The sequence below is a fragment of the Pleurodeles waltl genome, chromosome 5 (assembly GCF_031143425.1).
Source record: "Pleurodeles waltl isolate 20211129_DDA chromosome 5, aPleWal1.hap1.20221129, whole genome shotgun sequence".
In the NCBI taxonomy this organism is placed as follows: Eukaryota; Metazoa; Chordata; class Amphibia; order Caudata; family Salamandridae; genus Pleurodeles; species Pleurodeles waltl.
Genome location: NC_090444.1, coordinates 84,190,869 through 84,211,230, shown reverse-complemented (window position 1 = coordinate 84,211,230; position 20,362 = coordinate 84,190,869). Strand labels below are relative to the sequence as shown.

The 20,362-nt window shown below is 43.7% G+C and overlaps 2 protein-coding genes across 4 annotated transcripts in view; one reads left to right on the top strand and one right to left on the bottom strand.

The window, feature by feature from the left end:
• The window catches only part of ASXL2 (ASXL transcriptional regulator 2), a 328,414-nt gene extending 308,317 nt beyond the window's left edge, over window positions 1–20,097 (top strand). For both annotated transcript variants that reach the window (XM_069233648.1, XM_069233649.1), the window contains 2 exons: window positions 6,533–7,250; window positions 11,567–20,097. In XM_069233648.1, coding sequence (XP_069089749.1) covers window positions 6,533–7,250; window positions 11,567–13,996 — 3,148 coding nt within the window. In that variant the 3' untranslated portion in view covers window positions 13,997–20,097. The remainder of the gene's footprint in view (window positions 1–6,532; window positions 7,251–11,566) is intronic.
• Window positions 1–20,362, bottom strand: part of LOC138295386 (uncharacterized) — a 153,027-nt gene that overhangs the window by 5,714 nt on the left and 126,951 nt on the right. The gene's annotated exons all lie outside the window — the stretch shown is intronic.

Here is a 20,362-nt window from a genome sequence, read left to right as displayed (position 1 = left end):
TCCTCTGTACTGTATTTCTGCTCTGTGCTGCACTGCATCAGGTGCATGATGGGTTTTAGTTCTCTACTGGTTATCCGTGCCGCGAACCTTCACAGCGCAGTAGTTGTTCTTGCCACTGCCCTCTTTCGCTGTCTTGAACGTGTTCTCCCGACAGCTCTTGGGTCTGGAGTTGTAAACGTTATCTGATCTACATTAGTTTCTGGTGCTGTAGTTGCTGTTCATGTTCTTGGGCCTGCACTCTGTGGGTTCTGCAGTTGGCCTGTGTGCTGCTGTAAGGTGTCTCTGGGCTGCAGTCGTGCACCGATTCTTAGTGATGTACACGCTCTTGGTGCTGTAGCTGGTCCAGTCCAGTTCTGCGTGTGCTGTTGCTCTCAGTCTTGCATCTCTTCTCACTCAGTGTGTTTGCTCTTGGTGCAGTACTTCCTTCCAGTGCTTTACGCACCTGTTCTCAGTGCTGCACACGCCCCGCCCTCATCCACTCACACTGAGTGGTAGACTCCTTTGTCGGTCCCTTGTATTATACTGGCAGCACGCACGCACGAGTTCTCCAGCACTGTCACACGGGACATGGTTTAAAGCGGTGGATTTGGGCCAAGTACATACAATGGGGCACCTGCGATGCCCGTACATTGTTACTCCTGCTTGGGATATCTGTTGGGCTCAGAGTTGGCGTAGGTGTGCGGCCGTCACTCAGTGTCTGTCGGTCGCTCTGTGTTCTCATCGTCTCGTCTCACCATCCCTACCGTTTCCTCCTCCTGTGCCCCTAAAGATCCTCACTCGCTGGGGCCTTCCGATGCCCCTTCTCTTCTCCACCCCCTTCCATCTACAGTCGCTCTCTTTCCCATCCGATCTCTCACAACTGCACCGTCCTCCGCGCGCCCTTCCTTGCTCTCCGCGCCCTCTCCTTCTCGGTCGCCCACCCACCCTAGGCCCTCTAAATACACGTACCTGCTTTAATCAGGTGCTCCCTTTGTGCAGTGATCTGTCCTCGGGTGGCTGCACTGTCATTTTTCGGCCTGCTCTGCCGCAAAAAGTGACCCTGTTTTCGCACTGTTTCAATTTTGCAAATGCAGCGCTGATATCCTCTCTCTCCCCCATGATGCAGGCAGTGACGTGACGTTGCAAAAACATGCACGCTTGACAAAGGGGCCTGTGCGGTGGGGGGAGGAAGGGTACGCGCGCACCTTACAGGGAACATTGGTTATGACTATGATACCTGCCTCCAAGCCAAATTGGTCCCTGCTCCGACTGAGGTCATGCTCTGTCTCCACCGTAGAGCACCTTGGTTTCAGTACACTCTGTCCCAGATTCTACACTCCCACTACAGCCCTCCTTAGAGGCTCCATCTTCATTTTGGTTTTGATTCTGACCAGACTTTGGCACCACCTAAAGGGGATGATTTACCCCTACAGTAGGATGATTACAGTTTAGACATGAACTTACCCGAGGCCAGTGCCCTTATACTTTCACAGATAGAGTTGATGTAAGCTTTTACATTGATTGCACCAAACACACTTGGGTGGATGATGAGCTTTTTGTGGAGTTCTCAAGGCAAAGAAAGGTATAATGGTGCAGAAAAGTACTTTGTCAAGGTGAATAGTCCTCTGCATTAAGATCTGCCATGCACTGGCCAAGAAACAACCTACGGAAGAACTGAAGGTTCATTCCACCCGGGTTGTTTCCACTGCATTGGCTCGCAAATTGCCTGTTCTTGACATCTGTCAGGCCGCGATGTGGGCCTCATTTAACACATTCACAAAGCACAATTGCCTTGACAGCTAGGTCCAATGGGAAGAGCATTTCACCCATCTGTCCTGCAACACTTTTTGGTCTGATTCTGCTCCACAGACCAACAGTGAGAACTATTGTTAATGCTCTTTCTTGGGGATACTGTATCTAACCACAGATTCCTCGCCGTCCTCCCACTTCCCCGTTCTGTAGAGTGGACTCCAATTTCCCTGTGTATAAGGGTCCCAAATTAGAGATTTTGGTACCTTTAATTGTTCATACTCAGATGCGGAAAAAGTCTAGCAAGAAAGTGACATTGACACTCAGGGTTGGTGCACATACACAGCTTCGCTCCATCACTTCCAGGGAAGAACGAGGTCATCGCAGAGCTGCACAACACCACCTCGCAGCACGCAGAAACACGGCTGTAAAAACTTTCCAGACACCATCTTGTGTCTGGAGAATATTCCATAGTGCGAAATCTTTGGTTCGTTTGAGTATCTACCAGAAAGAGCGTTATCAAAGGTAAGTAACTTGTTTCTTATGCATCACTAGAGTAATGTTTATTCCTGAGAAAAATAGAAAGTTGAGGAGTGTTTGCTTTAAATAATTTATGGCACTAGACAATAGCATTCCACTTCACTATTTATTTTGCTTTGTACAATTACAGGCTTGAACCAACTGTCTCCAAAAGGGCCAGTCCATCCTGAACTGTGAGGCCAAAACCTCACTGCGTAGAAACGCAAGCAACCCCACAGCGTTTCTGCCTCTTTCAATTCTAGCAAACACCATAAAGCCTCAATATTCTGAAAGCTCTGTAAACACAGGAGTTCTCCTACTGATCGTCCATGCCCTCTCCAGTGATAACTGCAATCCTACCAAGCACTTTGAACTGGGGATACTGCTCTGTGATGGCATTGTCACATACCCTGAACTGAGATTTTGATTTGATTTGAGGGGGATTTATAAAGAGCACCAAATGCCTGAAGACGTCTAGGCGCTGTAGTCTCAAAGATGATAATTAAGACCAGCAATAGCATGGGCCGTACCTTATAGTGGGAAAAGCCAGGTCTTCAGGCTTTCCTGAAGCGGGTGGGTAATCTGATGCCGGTCAGGTGACCAGGCAGCGAGTCCCACAGTTTAGCTTCCTTGACCGAGAAACCTCTACCTCGATCTTTCTTTTTCTGTCATCTGGGCACTGTCACCAGATTGAGGTGGGCTGAGCGAAGATTTTTCCCGGGGATATACCTGTGACAAATAGCCTTGATTCCTGCCAGACAGGTATGATAAAAGCCTTCTGCACTATACAGGCGGCCTTGAACATAGTGCGTTTTCTTTTTGGCAGCCAGTGAAGGTCATGTATCTCCAAGGTCACCAACTGCCTTTTTTGCTTAAAGGCAATGAACTCTCTGCAACAGGTATTAACACTTTAAGCTCATTATAAATATTAGTACATTTTAATTGAAAGAACTCAGCAATCTGGTTGCGTAACTCTTGAGAGCGTGTGACTACAGCGGGGGCTGGAGGTGTGGATGATTGCTGAACAATTTTAAAGAGATCTTTGGAGGAACTCATAGTCTCAATTATTTTGGTGCAGTATTTCGATTTTTATTCTCTAATCATAGCCTCATCAGCAGACCTTTTCTACTCATCGTAGTTCTTCCTGCAGAGATGTTCCTGGCGACGGCAAGCCTGCCTAAGCACCCTCACTCTGACTGTAAACCAGGGGGCCGAGGGAACCCTTCTGCCCAAGTCGAGTTCTCATATGGGAGCTATCTTATCCACAGCCTCACAAAGCCAGGTATGAAGATCCTCCGCCCTCCTGTCCACATCCTCCTGGACAACAAAGGGCATTCTACCCAGCGCAGTCATGAGAGATTCAGCTGAGAACCCCCTTCCAGTTCCTCCTGCAAGCGTTGGAGTGGAAAGGAGTGTCCCTCACATGGGAGGGAGGCAATTCAAGTGAAAAAGAGACTGCCAAATGATCTGACCAGCTAAGGGGGGGCACCGACTGAAATGACAAATTAAGGTCATTAGAGAAGATACCACTAAGGTTATGTCTTGCCATATGGGTTGAGACCGTGACCAGCTGTGACAGCCCGAGGCAGGCCAAGAACTCTGTAGGAGCTGTGGTATCTCTTTTATTACAGTCTTCAAGATGAAAGTCAAAATCTCCCAAAGTGAATATATTGCCCTTTCCCAAGTGGTGCCCTATAAGATTCACAATTTAAGTCAGGAAAGGCGTCCTGGGTCCAGAGGTTCTATCAGCATGCAAAATAATTTCACAGGCGTTGCTGCAGAGTTAGTCTCTAGGTGGCATTGATGTTGAGCTTTATAGATCACCGCAGACCTCCTCCTGCCCTACCCACTCTATCCATTCTGAGGATTAGGAAGTTAGGAGGAGTGACAGCCACTAAATTGGGGCCCAAAGTTTTATTAGCCCAGAGTTCCCTAATAAAGACACAATCAGGATTGTGAGTCGACAAGAAGTCTCAGAGTTCTACTTTGTTTTATGAAAAAACTATTGTGAATTAGGAATCCTTTCACTTTATGTTCCGACCTCCCTGTTGCTTCAGATAGCATGGCTGAGATCGTGGAGTTATAAAAGTCCTCCTGTAGGTCAGTGAGCAGATGCCATGCCTTGAAACCACAGGTGTTACACAACCAGGACCTAGAGTCATACATTTCCTCAAATCCAAACGATGAACATGGGCTAAGTATGCCTTCCCAACGTAGATTCAATAGCTGTTTTATGGAGGATACCACAGGTGGAGGTTTATCTGGCCCAACCGAACCAGGAGTCCGTGCGCATTTCGGTCGTGGACGGACACTGACGCGATTGCCTTTGGTGCACCAGAGGTGCATCCGCACTCTCATTCCCCTTAAATAGCGTCTCTTAGTCTGAATGACTAGAGCCCTAATTTCCCAAGATGGTTCCCTCAATTCAACCAGGACGTGCGCAGCAACAAAGCCTTTCCCTCCGCCACAGTCAGTTCTACAGAACCGCAGCAGACCGGGGAAAAGGTAAATGCAAAGTGCAAGTGCAGATAATAATTAAACAATAAAAACAGTTAAAATGAAGCAAGTAGATGCAAACCAGCACCAGGGTGACTATATGCATGTTGGCACTCTCATTCCAGTTAAATAGTGTCGCTTAGTCCGAAAGACTAGAGCGCTAACTTGCCAAGATGGCCCCCTGGACCTGTCCTTCAATGGATTAATGATAATCAACAAGGGCCTGATTTGATTTTTGTTAGGTTTCTCACAGGGAGTCTTTCTAAGTCAGACAAGGAGCCCATAAGAAAATCTGCAGAGCCTTAGAAACCCTCTTGGGGCATTTCTACCCCTCGTGCTCTTACTGTTCCATCAGTTGATGCGTCTATTTCTTCCTAAATGTTTCTTTTCAAGTTCACACCCAACAGGGTTGTTGAAGGCTTTCATACCTGTCCAAGGATCCCTATAGCTGGACACTCACTGGGGGCTGCACCAGTATTCTGTCCCCCTCAACCCCTACTCCTGGTCCACATCAGGAAACTGAGCAATGCTCCCTAGAGGAATGGTTACTCTCCAGTGTCTTGAGTGTTCCCTTATTAACCTTCTCCCCAAAAGTCCAGCAATAGACCCCATTCAGGTAGAGAATTAGCAACATCACATCATATACACCATTGTTGCAAAAGTTCACTCACTCCTTGAAAACAGTTGATCAGTACCAGCCAATCCAGACTGAAATGGCAAAAAACACAGCAGGTGGAATTCGTAAGTCTTTTTTTGCACAGAACTTCAACAAGGTGTGGGAAAAAATAGTTATCAGAGTAAAACCCCATTTTGCCCTTGCAAATGGCATTTCATCTCATGGGAATTCTCCTAATATGGCTAATGTTCTGCTTGAGCAAGTTCCCTCCAGTTTCTGTGGAAGGGTGGGTCTGTTCATCAGCAAAAGTTGCTAAACACTCACAAATGTGTAAGTGTGTGGGTATTTACCATACTTGTTCACGTAGATTCCCTTCAGTTATACAGTTCCCCAGTTTTATGGACATGTTGGAACAGGTGTTCGACCAAAACAAGTGTAAAACGTTTTTCATGCTGAGAAAGAAAAAACATATTTTGCAAGAATAATTCCACTTTTGTGTTGCATTCCTGCATGCTAAAATGTACACCTGTAAGATAACTATAGGTGTAAGTGGTTAAGCATTTAAATATCCCTGGGACTCTGCAAATCTTGTAGATTACCAGGAATACTAAAGAAATTTATTGGCAATTGATAGAAAGTTCTAGGTTAGCTCCAACGGTAAACATGAGCATACAAGTGTGCATTTCCGGCTTTTTCCCTGTAGTTATTTTGAGTCTGTGACTTTGTTGCTAAATGTCTGGGGCGACCCCCTCTGTTTTGCAGATGTGGACATCTTCACTCTCAGGTTACAATTGGGATATTAGCTCATGGTTAAACCCCACAACCCACCTTAGACCAAAATTATAAACGAGGTTCAGAATATTTGTGTGATGCTGTCGGTTTGGACTGATCCAGGATGTTTGTGTGTTTTTTAACTGGAACCCCAAGAAACTCAGATATTCTGTTAACCAGGAACTGCTCAGGCTGTTCCTCGGTATGTTGAAGTATGAGTACTGAATGTGGCCATTGTCTCCATTTAGATGTGTGGTACGTCTAGACTGTGTGTATAGATCCTGCTTATTATCCAGGATACCTGCCTTGTTCCATTTATACTAGAGCTTCACTCCAGAATAAAATGCATTGCTTGTGTTACTGAATGAAATAACAGCTTGTTTTTATTGTTTGCTTCCTTAGTTCTGGTCTAACGCTTGAGGAATCCAACGAGATAACCACAGAAGTAAGCATCTGTGATGAAGAGACTCCGAAACCAATAGCTGAGTCAAAAGAATCCCCAGCTATCTCAGCGGATGCGGATATCAAATCTGAAGTCAAAGCTGAACCTGAGGACCATGAGCAGGTGGATGCAGCAAGGACCACAGTGGAGGAGGAACACCCTGAAGATGTAGGAGTAAAAGGCGAGCGAGATGGTGATACCTTGGCAGCTCTGGAGAATACCAAGTTTAGTGACCCTCCCGCTGAGAACTCTTCAAAGATTACAGATGAATCTAATAAGAAGAAAACACTAGCTTCACCTATTGAAGAGCAGGTTTCACCAAAGCAGGCAGAAATAACCACACTGGCAGAGGAGGAGCAGCTAAGCACCACTGCTGCCGTTGAACTATGCAAACCAAAGAGCTTACAGCTGGTGGAACCTCCCAAAGATGTGACCTTTGACAGAGAGTTAAAGCAGGAGACAATTGAAGAAGAGACCCCATCACAAACACAAGTTGACAGCAGTGTAGAGCGAAACAAGCGGAAGTGTGATGATCTCATGAGCGGTCCTTTAAGTCCAGAAAAGCGAACACGAGTGGCAAATCCACAGCAAGACCAGCAGTCATTTCGGAGCCCACCTAAATCCTTTCCAGACGTTGCAGACCAGCAGTCACAGGAGCGGAAAGTCCCTCCACTCAAGGTAATAATTACATTTTTTATCTCATCTTGCTGGTCTTGTTTTCAGTACACCAGGATCTTATTGGAGGATTGGGAAAGTGTCATCTTTCGGTGCAAAGTGACAATTTGTCCAACAAAAGAGAGATATTTGGTTGTTAATGAGCAAATCAATGAAGCATTTTATCTTGTGGCAACATTTCGGGGCACATAAAGTTTTAAACAACACGTTCTGCTTGTAAAGTGTCAAAATGCGCATAGGCAGAAACTAACAGTCATATGGTTTGGGTGAGTATATGAAATAACATTTTTAAATTAAAAAAGGCTACAAGAATGTACAAAATTATTACAGTAAACCATTTTTCTGCACAAAACTGCTGCTGGGAATAGTAACCATGCTATGACGCTGGAGGGGGTGGTCAGAGTACGTATTCAAAATGGTAGTATGTGCTTGGAACAACTGTTCTGCCCACAAGTAGCAGTGGGAGAGTTAAAAAAGTAAATAAAAAAAAATAAAAAACAGCATGGAGACATAGTAAAATAGTAATTCTGAGAAAGTAAAGAAAAGGTTGAAGACCAGGTCTTTACCTCAAGTGTAGGCAGAAAATAAGTTGATGTGGTGTACAATGTTATCAACCTCATCACACACCAGCCAAGTCCAGCCAAACATGAACTATTTAAGCTTTGTCCTCGATAGTGTTGGCGGGTAGTCTAGCAGTTGCTGGAGTAGTGGTTGGCTAGTGAGTGTAGGGAGCTAGGTTCTGGGCAGATATGTTTTCTACTGGGGTTTGAAGGCGTTAAATGTTTGTGCGGGAATAGTAAACTAAACCCGGAGTTGTGGTCTAGTGGTTTATGAAGGTAAGGTCTGGTGACAATGGCAGCAGCTTCTTGGAGGGTTACCTTTTTTCTGTTGGCTTATGAAGGTGATTAAAGGTTCAGACACATATCCCTGGATGCTAAGCAGATCACACTATCTCTATGTATCTGTGGTCATTATTTGGGTAGGGGATCATTTATAAGCCTTATCAGTTCAATTAAATGTTTTGAAATAATATTCCATAAAACAGTTCCAGTACCGTAGAATATCAATGCAATATATTAATCTATGATACAAATATAAACTTACATCAATAAAAACATTATCCTGATCTCAGACTTCATTGTCCCTGAAAATAAAACATAGTCCATAGGTCTGATGTGAGCATAAATAAAGTGTTTTGCCTAAAGTGACATATGCATCAGTTTAATAAGCTAATCTATCTAGGACTTCATAGGAAAATATGTTTTCCAGCTACTGTAGTTATATTAGGTATCAAATGGCCAGATTAATTGTTTGCTTTGTGCTCCAAATGCTCTAAGCTAATGGTTCTTAACCTGTGGTCCAGGGACCCTGGGGAGTTTCAGGGGGTTTGCGACAGCTTAGAAAACACTTTAATAAAGTGTATATACATAAAGAGGAAAAATCTACTACTGCAAATTTAAAAAACGTACGTAAATGTAAAGAAATGTGAAATTGGAAGCTAAAAATCTATTTTGTATTCTGAGATTGACTCCAGGGAGCAGTGCAAGTGCATCAACCAGAATATAGTATGGGCAATGAGTGGCCTTAATTGAATTTAGAAAAGATCCAACCTTCCTTTTAAATTTATTTTTAATATATTTGTTTGTGAATTAATTAAAATATTTCATCATTTGTATATTTGTTTGCTGAATTCTTCTTTCAGTTTTTTTTTATGTCTTGTTTTGCAGTTCAAATTATTGAAATTGCTTAGGCCGGGGTCCCTGGATTCCCACAATAATGACTCATTGGGTCCCTAGGTTCCAGTAATGATTAAGTGGGGGGTCTCCAGGAGTCAAAAGGTTAAGAAACACTGCTCTAAGCAAGGATGGAGCCCCTTGGCATCTAATACCATTTGATATTGACGGCCACTCTTTGATCGGCTGCCAATCTCACAGCCTTTGTTTGTTGCACCAGTTGAAGCTTCTAGCCAAGTGCCCTGGTGGCGAACAGTGCAAGGCTGAGAGTGTCTCAATGTGTTTGAATATATACTGAGATTTATGATAATTAACAACAAAAATCACTGCGATCCACATTAGCAATGCAATTTCTTGTACCACGGTAAAAGAAAAAACAGTTGGCGGGTCATCCTTCTCAGTCCAAGCAGCCAAACTATGAAATGCAAAACTGAGAATCACTTAGAAATCAGGAGGATTGTGAATTCATTGCATTTTCCTACCTGAATGTATCAGAGACAATCAACCAATCCCTCTAACAGCCCGGCATAGCCCAAGATGATGCTAGCTTTCGAATCAAAAATAACCTTTAATTAAAAAATAATTATTTGACCATTACTACATAATTTACAGTAGCAGGGCACACATAATCTATTACGTTATACTTCACATAGTGATCAGGTTGTGACTATATATATATATGTCTTGTGACGAAAGCCTACTACTGTGGTCATCGCACAGTAGTCTAACTAATTTATGTTCTAAGAATTAGCATAGGTCAGCATGACAACCTCAGTAAGTATAGACCTGACTATATTATTATAATTAAACCCAATGTCAGTGTTCCTAACTATTGAATTAACCTGTCTTCACAGACAACCAACCTTCATATATGGCTTAAACTTGCATAAGAATTATTTTCAAATCGTGTACCCCTAAACTGGAAAACCATGAGCAACCATATCTCCATATTTGACTAATAACTAAATATGGGTAACCGTGAGTAGCATGCTACTCGTCTGGCAGGCACGTCTACGCTTCGTCAGGGTAGTACAATACAATAGAGTGATCTTACAGATAGGATCCAGGGTGTGACAAGACCATTCACTGTCCTACTGTGGCTTATTGTTTGGCCATAGGTTAACTTCATTGATGAGAGACAACGACCAGGTATTTGATTAGATGTTCTGAGACAATATGATATGAGAATATTGGTTCTAACAAGATTTACATTTTAATTGGCTCATGGGATTTTCCATTGCATAAGGAATTTTGTAGTTTATTTGATGGACATACTGCAGTTGTATAACACGGTAATATTTCTGTGATTGCCGCCCAAAGGTTCATATTCAGCTGATAATATGCTATTTAGAAATTCAGATCACATTTGCTGAAATGACTTGAACTCAACAGTCAATGTAAGAGGTCACATGATACTTTAGAATGTGACTTCACATGGACTCAAACGTTTCGGAAGGAGCTGGAAATATTTTAGGAACCATACCTTTTAATCTAGTGTGTAAGGACTCTGTACAATGTAAAGAGTATTTGTGTTTTGCTAAAACCCAATTCCAGCAACCAAGCGCTGTATGGATTTTGTTGTTTTGTTTAGTATTGTGTAACTGGTGTCTCTTGAACACCATTTGAGTTTCTTTTGGATTTCCACTGGGGCTGTGTTACTAGACAGACAGCTAATGTGGTAGAGATGCCCTATTATTCGATATTTTTATCGCTGTGCCAGAGACATCTTTTTAGGTGATGGAGAGAAATTTGAAAAGCATATGGACAGGAACTGGGAGCTAGTGCAGTTTTGTTCGTACTGTCAAGAGGCGATCTCTCCGTTGTTTGAATTATGAAGTTGATGCCGCACAGGATCTGTGTGTCATAGGTAGGCAGGCATCAATCAGAGATCATGTCCATATGACTGTCTATCCACCTTCTCAGTTTCTTTGTTTCCCTAAGGCTTCAAGTTTTACCCTTGAAGTTATTTAGTGGTAAAGACTGTGTACAACTGTTTTAGGGATTGTACTTATGTGTTTGGCTTACAGAAAGTGTTATTGGCATTTGATCTGTTTTCTATTTGGAAAAAAGATTGCCTTTGTTCACCTTGTAGACAGACTGTGCTGGCTAAATCAGAGTGTGTTTTGTATCACCCGAATTCAAGCACACACTAATTACTATTAAACCCTGCTCTGGACTCACACAGTCATATTCCAGGCTTTATGATCTCACACTTTTAGCTTCTGCCAGTTTCAGCTAAAATAATGGAACTTTGTTTTTCTTGCAATTCTGAGTTGTAGAAGGTGAAAATAGGTCGAACACAAATCCATAACTTAATGTTTGAAGAACCGTGCAACAAGGGAATTCTGGGTTCTGGAGTGGATGTATTTCATAATTCCCTTGTTGCAGGTTCCTTAGATTCATGGAAAATCTTATTACCGATGAGTGAAGACGCTTAATCATATTTTGACCACTGGTTTAATTGGACTAGTGGTTAGATAAACACTTGGTGATGTTTGTTTTTTAAAATGTCTTGGGTAGGAATGTTGTGTCTATGCTGCCTGAACTTGCTTCAGTGATGCTACTCTTTGATTTTTTGTTTTTCAGATCATCTTCTCAAGATTTACTCCAAAGCCATTTCCTGCCTGCCAGGTCTCTCCCAGGGCTTCTTTTCCAACCCCTGTTACCAGTCCTGGGAGAACAGGAGCAAGGACCCTTGCAGATATCAAGGCAAAGGCTCGGCTGGCCAGAGAACAATGGGCCGCCGCAGCAGCTGCAGCGGCTGCAGCTGCTTCCATTGGCGATGCAGTCCCAGGTCCTGGCCCTGGAGGCGGAGGCCCAGGAGGCGGAGAGAATAGGTCCGCAAGTACAGCCTATGAAACTGGAAGCCAGACTGGTGCCGTGGAAACGGGAAGAACTGGAAGCAGGGGAGGTGAGGGGCGACCTTTACTATCTCATCCAGACGTCCAATCCAGTGCAGAGTCGCCAGCCACGGGCACAGCCTCCGCTAAGCCTGTGGCAAGAGCACAACTACAGCAAACCCTTTCTGCACAATCCAGAGCTGCAGCGTGTGCCCCATGTTTACCTACCCCAGCAGTCACACCTGGACCCTCATCTGCAATAGAAACGATCAACGCAGGGACCTCGCAGTGTGCAAATCTGAGCCACGTGATTGTGACAACCACCTCACACATAAAAACACCTACTGACGCCATAAAAGCTGCTAATAGTGTATGGCAGGGAAAAACACTTTCTCTTTCATCAGGTTCAACCTCACCTCAAGATTTGACCTCAGCACTGCCCCCTCCCCTTGGTGGATACCCTGCTTTAGGTCAAGGGTTAAGCAAAGATGTTGCTGCGAATAATAATGTAGCAAACGCATACCATTTTGCCACTGCAGTGGTGAGCCCAAACAATAGGCGTAACCCCAGTTCACCATCAGACGTCACTGCAATTTCACTGCCTCCACTTGTGCCAACGGTATCTCAGGCCAGTGTGATTGTATCATCCTCTGTTTCCACTCCACTCTGCAGCACTTTGCCAATGGCCTCTTGCCTTAACTCTCAAGGACCACCCTCAAGCACCAAAACAGGTGCTAGCATTCCTGCTAATAACCCCTTGGTAACTCAGTTGCTGCAAGGGAAAGCTGTGCCTCTGGAACACATCCTGCCTAAGCCTCTCAACAAAGAGGAAATTCAAACAGTGCCGCTATCGCTGGTGGAAAGGGTGAAGACTCCCAATGCCAGTGTTGCCCCGGGGACAACAGGAAACAGTAGTGAAAGTGGGCACGGTCACGAGAGGCCACCAAGCTTAGTGATGCAGCAGCTAGAAAGAATCATCAGCCAGGGCCGGTATGTTCACCAAGGTCAAAGGAGCTTGCACCTTATCTCAGGGAGCGACAGGAGGGACAACAGCATCAACCAACCACAAAACCAAGAGACGTTCGGCAAGGCAACCCAGGAGCACATGCAGCAGATGAGGTCTGCGTCAGTACTTCAGCCAGTGCCAGTCAGCGCTGGTCAGGCAGGCTATCCACCAGAACGTGTCTCTGCTAGTCATCGGTTCATGCTGGGTTTTACCGGAAGAAGGGCCTGTAAACCTGCCATGTCAGGCCATTACCTCCTCAACATTGCAACATATGGTAGAGTTACTGAGAGCTTCCGGAGAGCTCACACTCTGGATTCTGAAAGCCAAAGGTTTTTGACTAGCAATGAACAGACACCCAAAACAAGTGCTCGGGAGTACGAGAGCGAAGGGGGCGATGATAGTGACAACAGTGTAACAGCTACTGATGATGAAGATATTGAAGACGATGCTGAAAACAAAGAGGTGCCTCAGGCGGCCCAGGTTGGTGATCACCCAGATGTATACCCAGCCCCCCATAAGGCTAGCAATCTGGTGTCCAGCAAGACTGTGAAAGCAGACACGCAAAGCTTTGAACAGGGTGTAAATCAGAAAGAGAGATTTCATCTGTTGCCAGGGCACCAGTTGTACGACGAAGCTGCGTTAGCTAGAGGCTTCATCCAAGCTGCCCAGGCCAGAATGGTGAATGTTCTTGGGGGGAAGATAATGCACAGCCCTCCTGAGCTTCACAGACTCTCTGGTCCATCCTTTGACTACCCGCTGCAGCCGCCTCAGCATGTTTCTCATTTGCAGACCCAGCGAGTTTACAGAAATCCTGCTGTCTTGGGTGGATCCGGCTACGGAGGGATCATCAATGTTTCCACCTCTTCAAATGTAAACAGCAGCCCAGCCATGCAGCCATCTTGCAACCAGGACTCAGTCAGCACAGGAAATGTCATGTCGTTTTCTGTGACTGTCACAACGATCCCTGCCGGCCACTCCTTGAATCCTGGCAACCGCGGACAGCCTATTTCTGTTCAAGCCTTCACTGGAGACAGTAGGATGGAGAAGTCACCTTCCAAATGTTATTGTAGGTTGAAAGCCATGATTGTGTGTAAGGGCTGTGGTGCTTTCTGCCACGATGACTGCATTGGCCCCTCCAAACTGTGTGTCTCCTGTCTTGTTGTGCGTTAGCATGTGCTGGAGGACTGGTTAAGGCAGTTCTTGCAGGTTAATTCCTATCTCTCCGTTTGCTCATTGATGGCAGGGAAATAAATATGGGTAGTTGCCTTGCACAAGACAGAGATTAATCAGGAATACAGGATTACATTATCTTTTGTAAACAACAACACCATTTTAAGGGTGTGAATCACTCAAGACTTGATCAGGACAAGATTGCACTTCAGGAATTATGTAAATAAGCCACAATATTTCTTCAGAACTTATGTATTCATATATATATATATACATATATATATATTTTTACAAGTATTTAGGTAAAACGTATGTTGAATTACTCTTCTGATACATCACCCCATCTCATGATATATCCTTAAAACGCATCCCACAAATATGTTGCTCCATACATGTGCTATTTGGATTCAGATGTGTTCCATTCTAATGTTTTGATTTGATGTTTTTCAGGATGAACAGTCACAATCAGGTTTAGTTGTGCAAATATCTCTCTCTTAGTTGTGTCTGTGCTTTCCATACATGGTCATGTCGAAGTTCCCCATCAGTTCTGCTGCACTGACCAGCCACTGACCCTTTACACTTCATTTCAGTTTAGTTTCTCCTGCATGATGTATGCCAGAAAGGTAACCATTTTGCATATCTGCATACACTTCCTCTGCAAATAGATCACCTAAGACTGGCCCCTCACAGGTGTTGGCAGCAAAACAATAACTCCTTGGAATATTTTAGTTAATCGTTGCTATATTGCTCGGTCTCTGAAGGACATTGTTGCCGTACATTTTTATCAGAGATTTGAGAGCAAAGAAATCTAAGAATGTTTTCCTATAGGGTCACCAAATATGTAACTGCCGATGAAACTTCCACCTGTATTCAGTTAGCTGTACGCTCCGCAGGAACCGCTGGAGATAAAGAAGACTGAGTTACAAAGACCTTCTCCAGTTCGTCGGGTTCAGAAGGGACGCGAAGAGCCCACTAACACTTATGACCCAATAAGCGAGGCTCTTGTTTTGTGCACACATCGGTGGCCTCTGCATGCTTTGTAGTTTTTTGTGCTAGTAGACCATGCGGATGACCAAAGTTGTCCCTGCAGCTTGTCGTAAGTAGACCATTGTGCCCGCAGTGCAGCAACCCATCACAACAGTAAAAAGGAATCGAGTTTAGAAAACTCTTGTCACCTTCCTGAAGAGGAAATCTCTTATACCCCGCTTCCAACAAAGAAAGATGTCCTGAACACTCGAGCAACATCTTTTCTCCACGCACACCAAATTATAATTAACCTTGACCATGTGTTGGATCTCTTCTCTTTACAGCTGGGTGACTTAGAAGATCAGGCTAGCAGTGCAAAACTAGGCTTTGCCCTCTTGTCAGACAGAGGTACCCCCAAATCGGAAGTCACATTTTTTGCTTGTGCAACCCTAGGAAAGAATCTGTGTTCTTTAGTTTGAACAATCTTTTTTATGTTAAAAAAAACATTGGGTGATCCTTAAAATTGATCCTTCAAATATTGCGTCTTTTTCAGCTTCCAGCTATTGAATGAGGGTCTAGTCTGTTACATTTATATGCAGACGATAGAGTTAAAAGGCGATAGTTCAACAACTGACATCAGAGGAGGGAGTATTGGGTGAGAGTGTGGTTGGAGTGGTACCTCAGGCTCCTTTTTCTGTGAGGAAAGGCATTTGTGGTTGTAGATGCAGACCAAAACAAGGGTTAGGACAATTCATTTTATACTGTGGCGGAAAGTCAGAGTTTCCTTCTTTCGCTGTAAAAGCTGCGTTAGTGGCCGGAAATTAACATATTTCATGATTGTCTCTGTCTTGCCTTACGCTCCCTGATAGTATATAATAATGCATTCTACATCCTGCTGTAGTCACAGGGAATTTGAGTAAAACAGGCACCTAAAACTGCATAGTGTTAGAATCTGTAGGTGTCTTGTTTCCCACAGGTAGGCAGTATGCAGTATAAGACAGACTGGGTGTCTAAAACATTTGAAGAGCCCTGCCCTGCCAGATTTACAAGATAGCCACAACAGATGCATTTACATAAAAAAATATAAATGGGAAATATTTACACAGTCAGTGGTTATATCAGATTGCTTCGCTGAATTGACCCCTGACGGATGTCTTTGAGTTATTAGTTAGCCAGAACTATCTATGGATGGGTTCCATTTGCACCTAGTCTATTGTAAAATCCCTGCATGGTTGGCCCTACTGTGTAATGTTTTGGCACCACCACTGCGAAAAGGGCATGAATAAACCAAGCATGTGCCATCTTGACCAGTGGACTGGACTGCAGCATCCTCGTTATTGCAAAGCCCCAGTGTAATCTCTAGTTTGAAGGAAAACACTTTTCAGCTGGGACCGGCCATAGGGCATTCCCCTAAAGATGACAGCTTAACTTTAAGCTCCTTAAAATGTTCTTGTGGAGTCTGTGTACTTCTGCATATGTGTGTGTATAAATGTGTATATAAACGTACATGTATATATCTATATATATATATATATATAATATTTTTTTATCATGATCTGATTTTCAATTTTGGAGCCGAAGTTACTTTGTAAGATATTTTTTCCACCCAAAACATCAAAACAAGTTTCAGTGACCCCTACATAGTTGAACACTGGAAATGCACATTTTTATTTCTTAAAATGTTCTGATTAAAGTATACTGTCTTAAACCTGCCCCATTAATTTTGAGTCCAAAGAACGCGCAAAAAACAGCTCTTCCTGCAGCCACTACAAATAGTGCAAGTGTAAGCTGTGCAGTTGCTCCTTCTCCCAGCAACTCTCTTGGAGGAGACAACGCTGAAAACAAACAATTATCATGTGCAATTATCGTCCCATTTCTTTGCGTCCTTTTGTTTATAAACTTCTGGAAAGCATCTTCTACATCCAGCTCTCTGAATTATCCGACATAGATACAGCTGGCTGTCTTCACTTCTTGAGGATCGAAAACAGATCTTTGCTATTCCTCCTTAGCGAGCAAAGGCGAGAAACCTCTATTGTGGAATTTCACAAAGTTCCATACTTAGACTCTTTTGCTCAATGTCCACATCACCCTATGTAATTCCTTATCAGTCATTCGTTGGTGGTTGTCCACTAGCCATACAGAACTAAGGGCCCAATTTAGAGTTTGCTGGGCAGGGTACTCCATCACAACGGCAGCAGAGTACACTGTCTTCCAAACGCTTGGTCTGCCTACCCCGTGAACCGTCAGGGTAACACTGATGAAGTAACATTTGACACCATCAGTGTAAACATTCCTCCAATGGTCTGAGGGACTACAAGCCAACAGATATGAGCCAATAGACCATCCACCCTATTTGCAGTACGCGGCTGGGTGGCTTTTTTTAAATATATACTGTCCAGCACCGCAAGGAATATCCTGGCAGTACGGGAAAGTAAAAGTAACATAAAAGACACATGTTGTGGGTTTCCAAAGTCAAACTCCCACTTAGTTTTTGAAAAAGTAAAAACTTTTAGAAGTTTGGTGTAAGCGTTCATCGCCAATGACAGACGCACACCAAACTTTTAAATGGCTTCGATCCAGCCACTGTGATGCCACTTCATGCAAACCTGTAGAGTCACCCCAGGGCCGACTGTGACCTCTAAATTTGGCAGGCAGAGTAAAGGCAGGGTGGAGGAGGTAAAGTCCTCCTCCACCCTGACTGTCTTTATGCCGCCCACCAAACTCTAAACCAGGCCCTACGTTTAAAAAAACTGAGAGATTGCTTGATACTTCCAAAGGTTTGCTTATTGTGCCTTTAGCATGACCTGAAATTATGGGCAATGACCCTATCCCTTCAGCATCTATCCATAATGTAGATGTTCTGCAAGATGCTTTTTCTTACCTTTTATTGAGCAAGTACACCAAGTTGCTATAGTGAATGTCTTGATTCAGTCTATGCTTGACCTTGGCTACGCTATATAATGGGCTGCCCCAAAGGCTTCGCTTCGCCAACTCTAGTTGGTCCAGAACACAGCGCCATGGCAAATTACTTAAACTTCAAAAAGCGAACACCCCTATGTTGTCTGAGCTCCACTGGCTTCCATTGAAACGTCACAATCATTTCAAAGCCATAGTTATTGTTCACAGAGTGGTTTACCAACACTCACCTGAATTTTTAGCAGATACATTGTCCTCTTGTTCCCCTACAGAAGCCCAATGTTCTGCAATGCTTGTCGGGCGATTAGCACTAACATGTGCCTTCGCACATTCGGTAACATATCTTTCTCAGTGGCTGCCGGGGAGGTATGGATCTTGCTCTCTTTTGTCTTTTTGTCCAGTGCTAATCTAACCTCTTGCAGGAAGGCACTTAAAACCTATTTATTGTAACTGTGTCTTTTTAACAGTTGTAGTAGACTGTGGGCTCTCAAGTGCCACGATGCTTTGGCGAACGGGCACTTTGTAGGCATCTTCCATAGACCACAAGAGCTATCTATCCTGAGTGCCAAGGGAACGGTGGGCCAGCTTACTCCTGCCAGCTTAAGAGCTGACTCCACCAAAGTCATTTCTTGCCCATATTTTTTATAGTATTTCAGAACCAGCAGTGATTTATATTTTTTAAAAAAGCAGTAATGCTCCTTGAGCTGCCCTTTTTTGCATACAGATGTGCATGTCTCTCAAAGGCCGTCGACTTTCCATCTTTGCCCTCGTTCTTCATGACTTATTGTAGGGTTGGTAGTTGGGACATATGCAGTGCCTGGACCCTCCTTCCTGATCTGCCACAGTGAGTCTTATACTGAGCATCAGCTTTCTTTTTTAGATATACTCACACTGCTATCAACAACAAATTTGCACCCCACTTTGATTTCAGCCTTATTTGTGGCCTCTCCAGTGACAGGGAAATGGTTTGGTTTAAGCCCAGTTGATGCAGTGGCCATGAGCACCATTTGATTGTATGAAAACACATGAAGCACCAGTCTTTTCTCACTCATTTTCACACTATGCTTTAGCAGAACATGTTGAGTAAAATCTTGATGGGTCCTGTTGACATCACAGTGTTACCTTGCACAGTAATATTGAAGGGGCAAAAGCAGGGGTGAAGCAGTTGGCTCCCTCAGAAAGCCATGTATGAGCTCTCGTCAGAGAAGGATGGTATGCTAGTGTTCCTACAATCATGCCAGCTGAAATAAAGCTTGTGTGTCCAGATTTTAACTCTCCACCAAGAGCGCTTGCCGAGTTTGACCTCCATAGTGCAATTCAGCATCAAGGAACAATCTTGAATTCATACTGTGCTTGTTAATCACATTGTTGTTCTACACGATTATGTTTACTTATTGCATTGATTGGTACCAAGCACAGACCCACTCAGATTCACAAGGAGGGGGAGGGGCTGTGGATATGTTGGACTGTGGTACCTTCTTACAAAGTCCTCTGGAAGTAGGATTCCTAGGAGACGCAGTAGGATGTAGAAACACAACGGGGACTAACCCCGTCCCACACTGGAGCTAGCTGTAGCAGCTCATGCAAAGGCAACTCATATCTGGGTAAGCTTTGTTTGTGCATACTATTCTGTGAGACAGCCAGTACACTGAAGCCACTAAACGCTTGTTACCATGGTCTTGGTGACCTTCATGTTCACAACATTGAGATGAGTACGAAGCTGTAAACACAGACGGCTAAATAGATTGAGAGGTTTATTTACCCAGACCCAGTGCACATCATACCTCTTTATAGTGTCTTTGAGGACACCCCTCCTCATCCAAAGCATACTCACCTCCACCGCTGCTCCATACTTTCAATAGCTACATCGAACCTACCTATCTTAATGCACACATGTAGAGCGGGCCTGTCGGCCTGCCCTCTCTCGTCCTATGCTGTGGAATCAATCCACCGGCTGACGTCGCAGCCATGTTAGCAATGCTGATCTAAGCCGAGAAGTCTCCCGTTAGACCATCAGCAAAGACAGTCACACTCCCTTGATTACACTGGTTAATCTCAGGGCCATTTCTTCACAGAATGGCAGGCTTGTTTTTTATCACTATATCCAACACTTAGCAATTGTGATTTTTCTTTTTTTTATTTCTCCCACCGAAATACAACTAATTGAGTGTGTTTTAAGTTTGAAGATTTTTTATATATATATATATATATATATATATATATATATATATATATATATATATATATATATATATATATATCCACACAGTGACAAACATTCTTAGTATATAAACGACATCTGGGTCATACGAGTTTGCTTCTCAAGGTCAACGGTTTAAAAAAACTACTTCTATCTTACTTACTTCCTAACCACTATGGTATTTTAAATCTTGAATCTTTTTAATGCAACAAGATCATGACTCTGAAACGGTATGGGAGAGGAGGGATGATGCTCGCATTATCCCTTCTTTGTAGTTTTGGTTG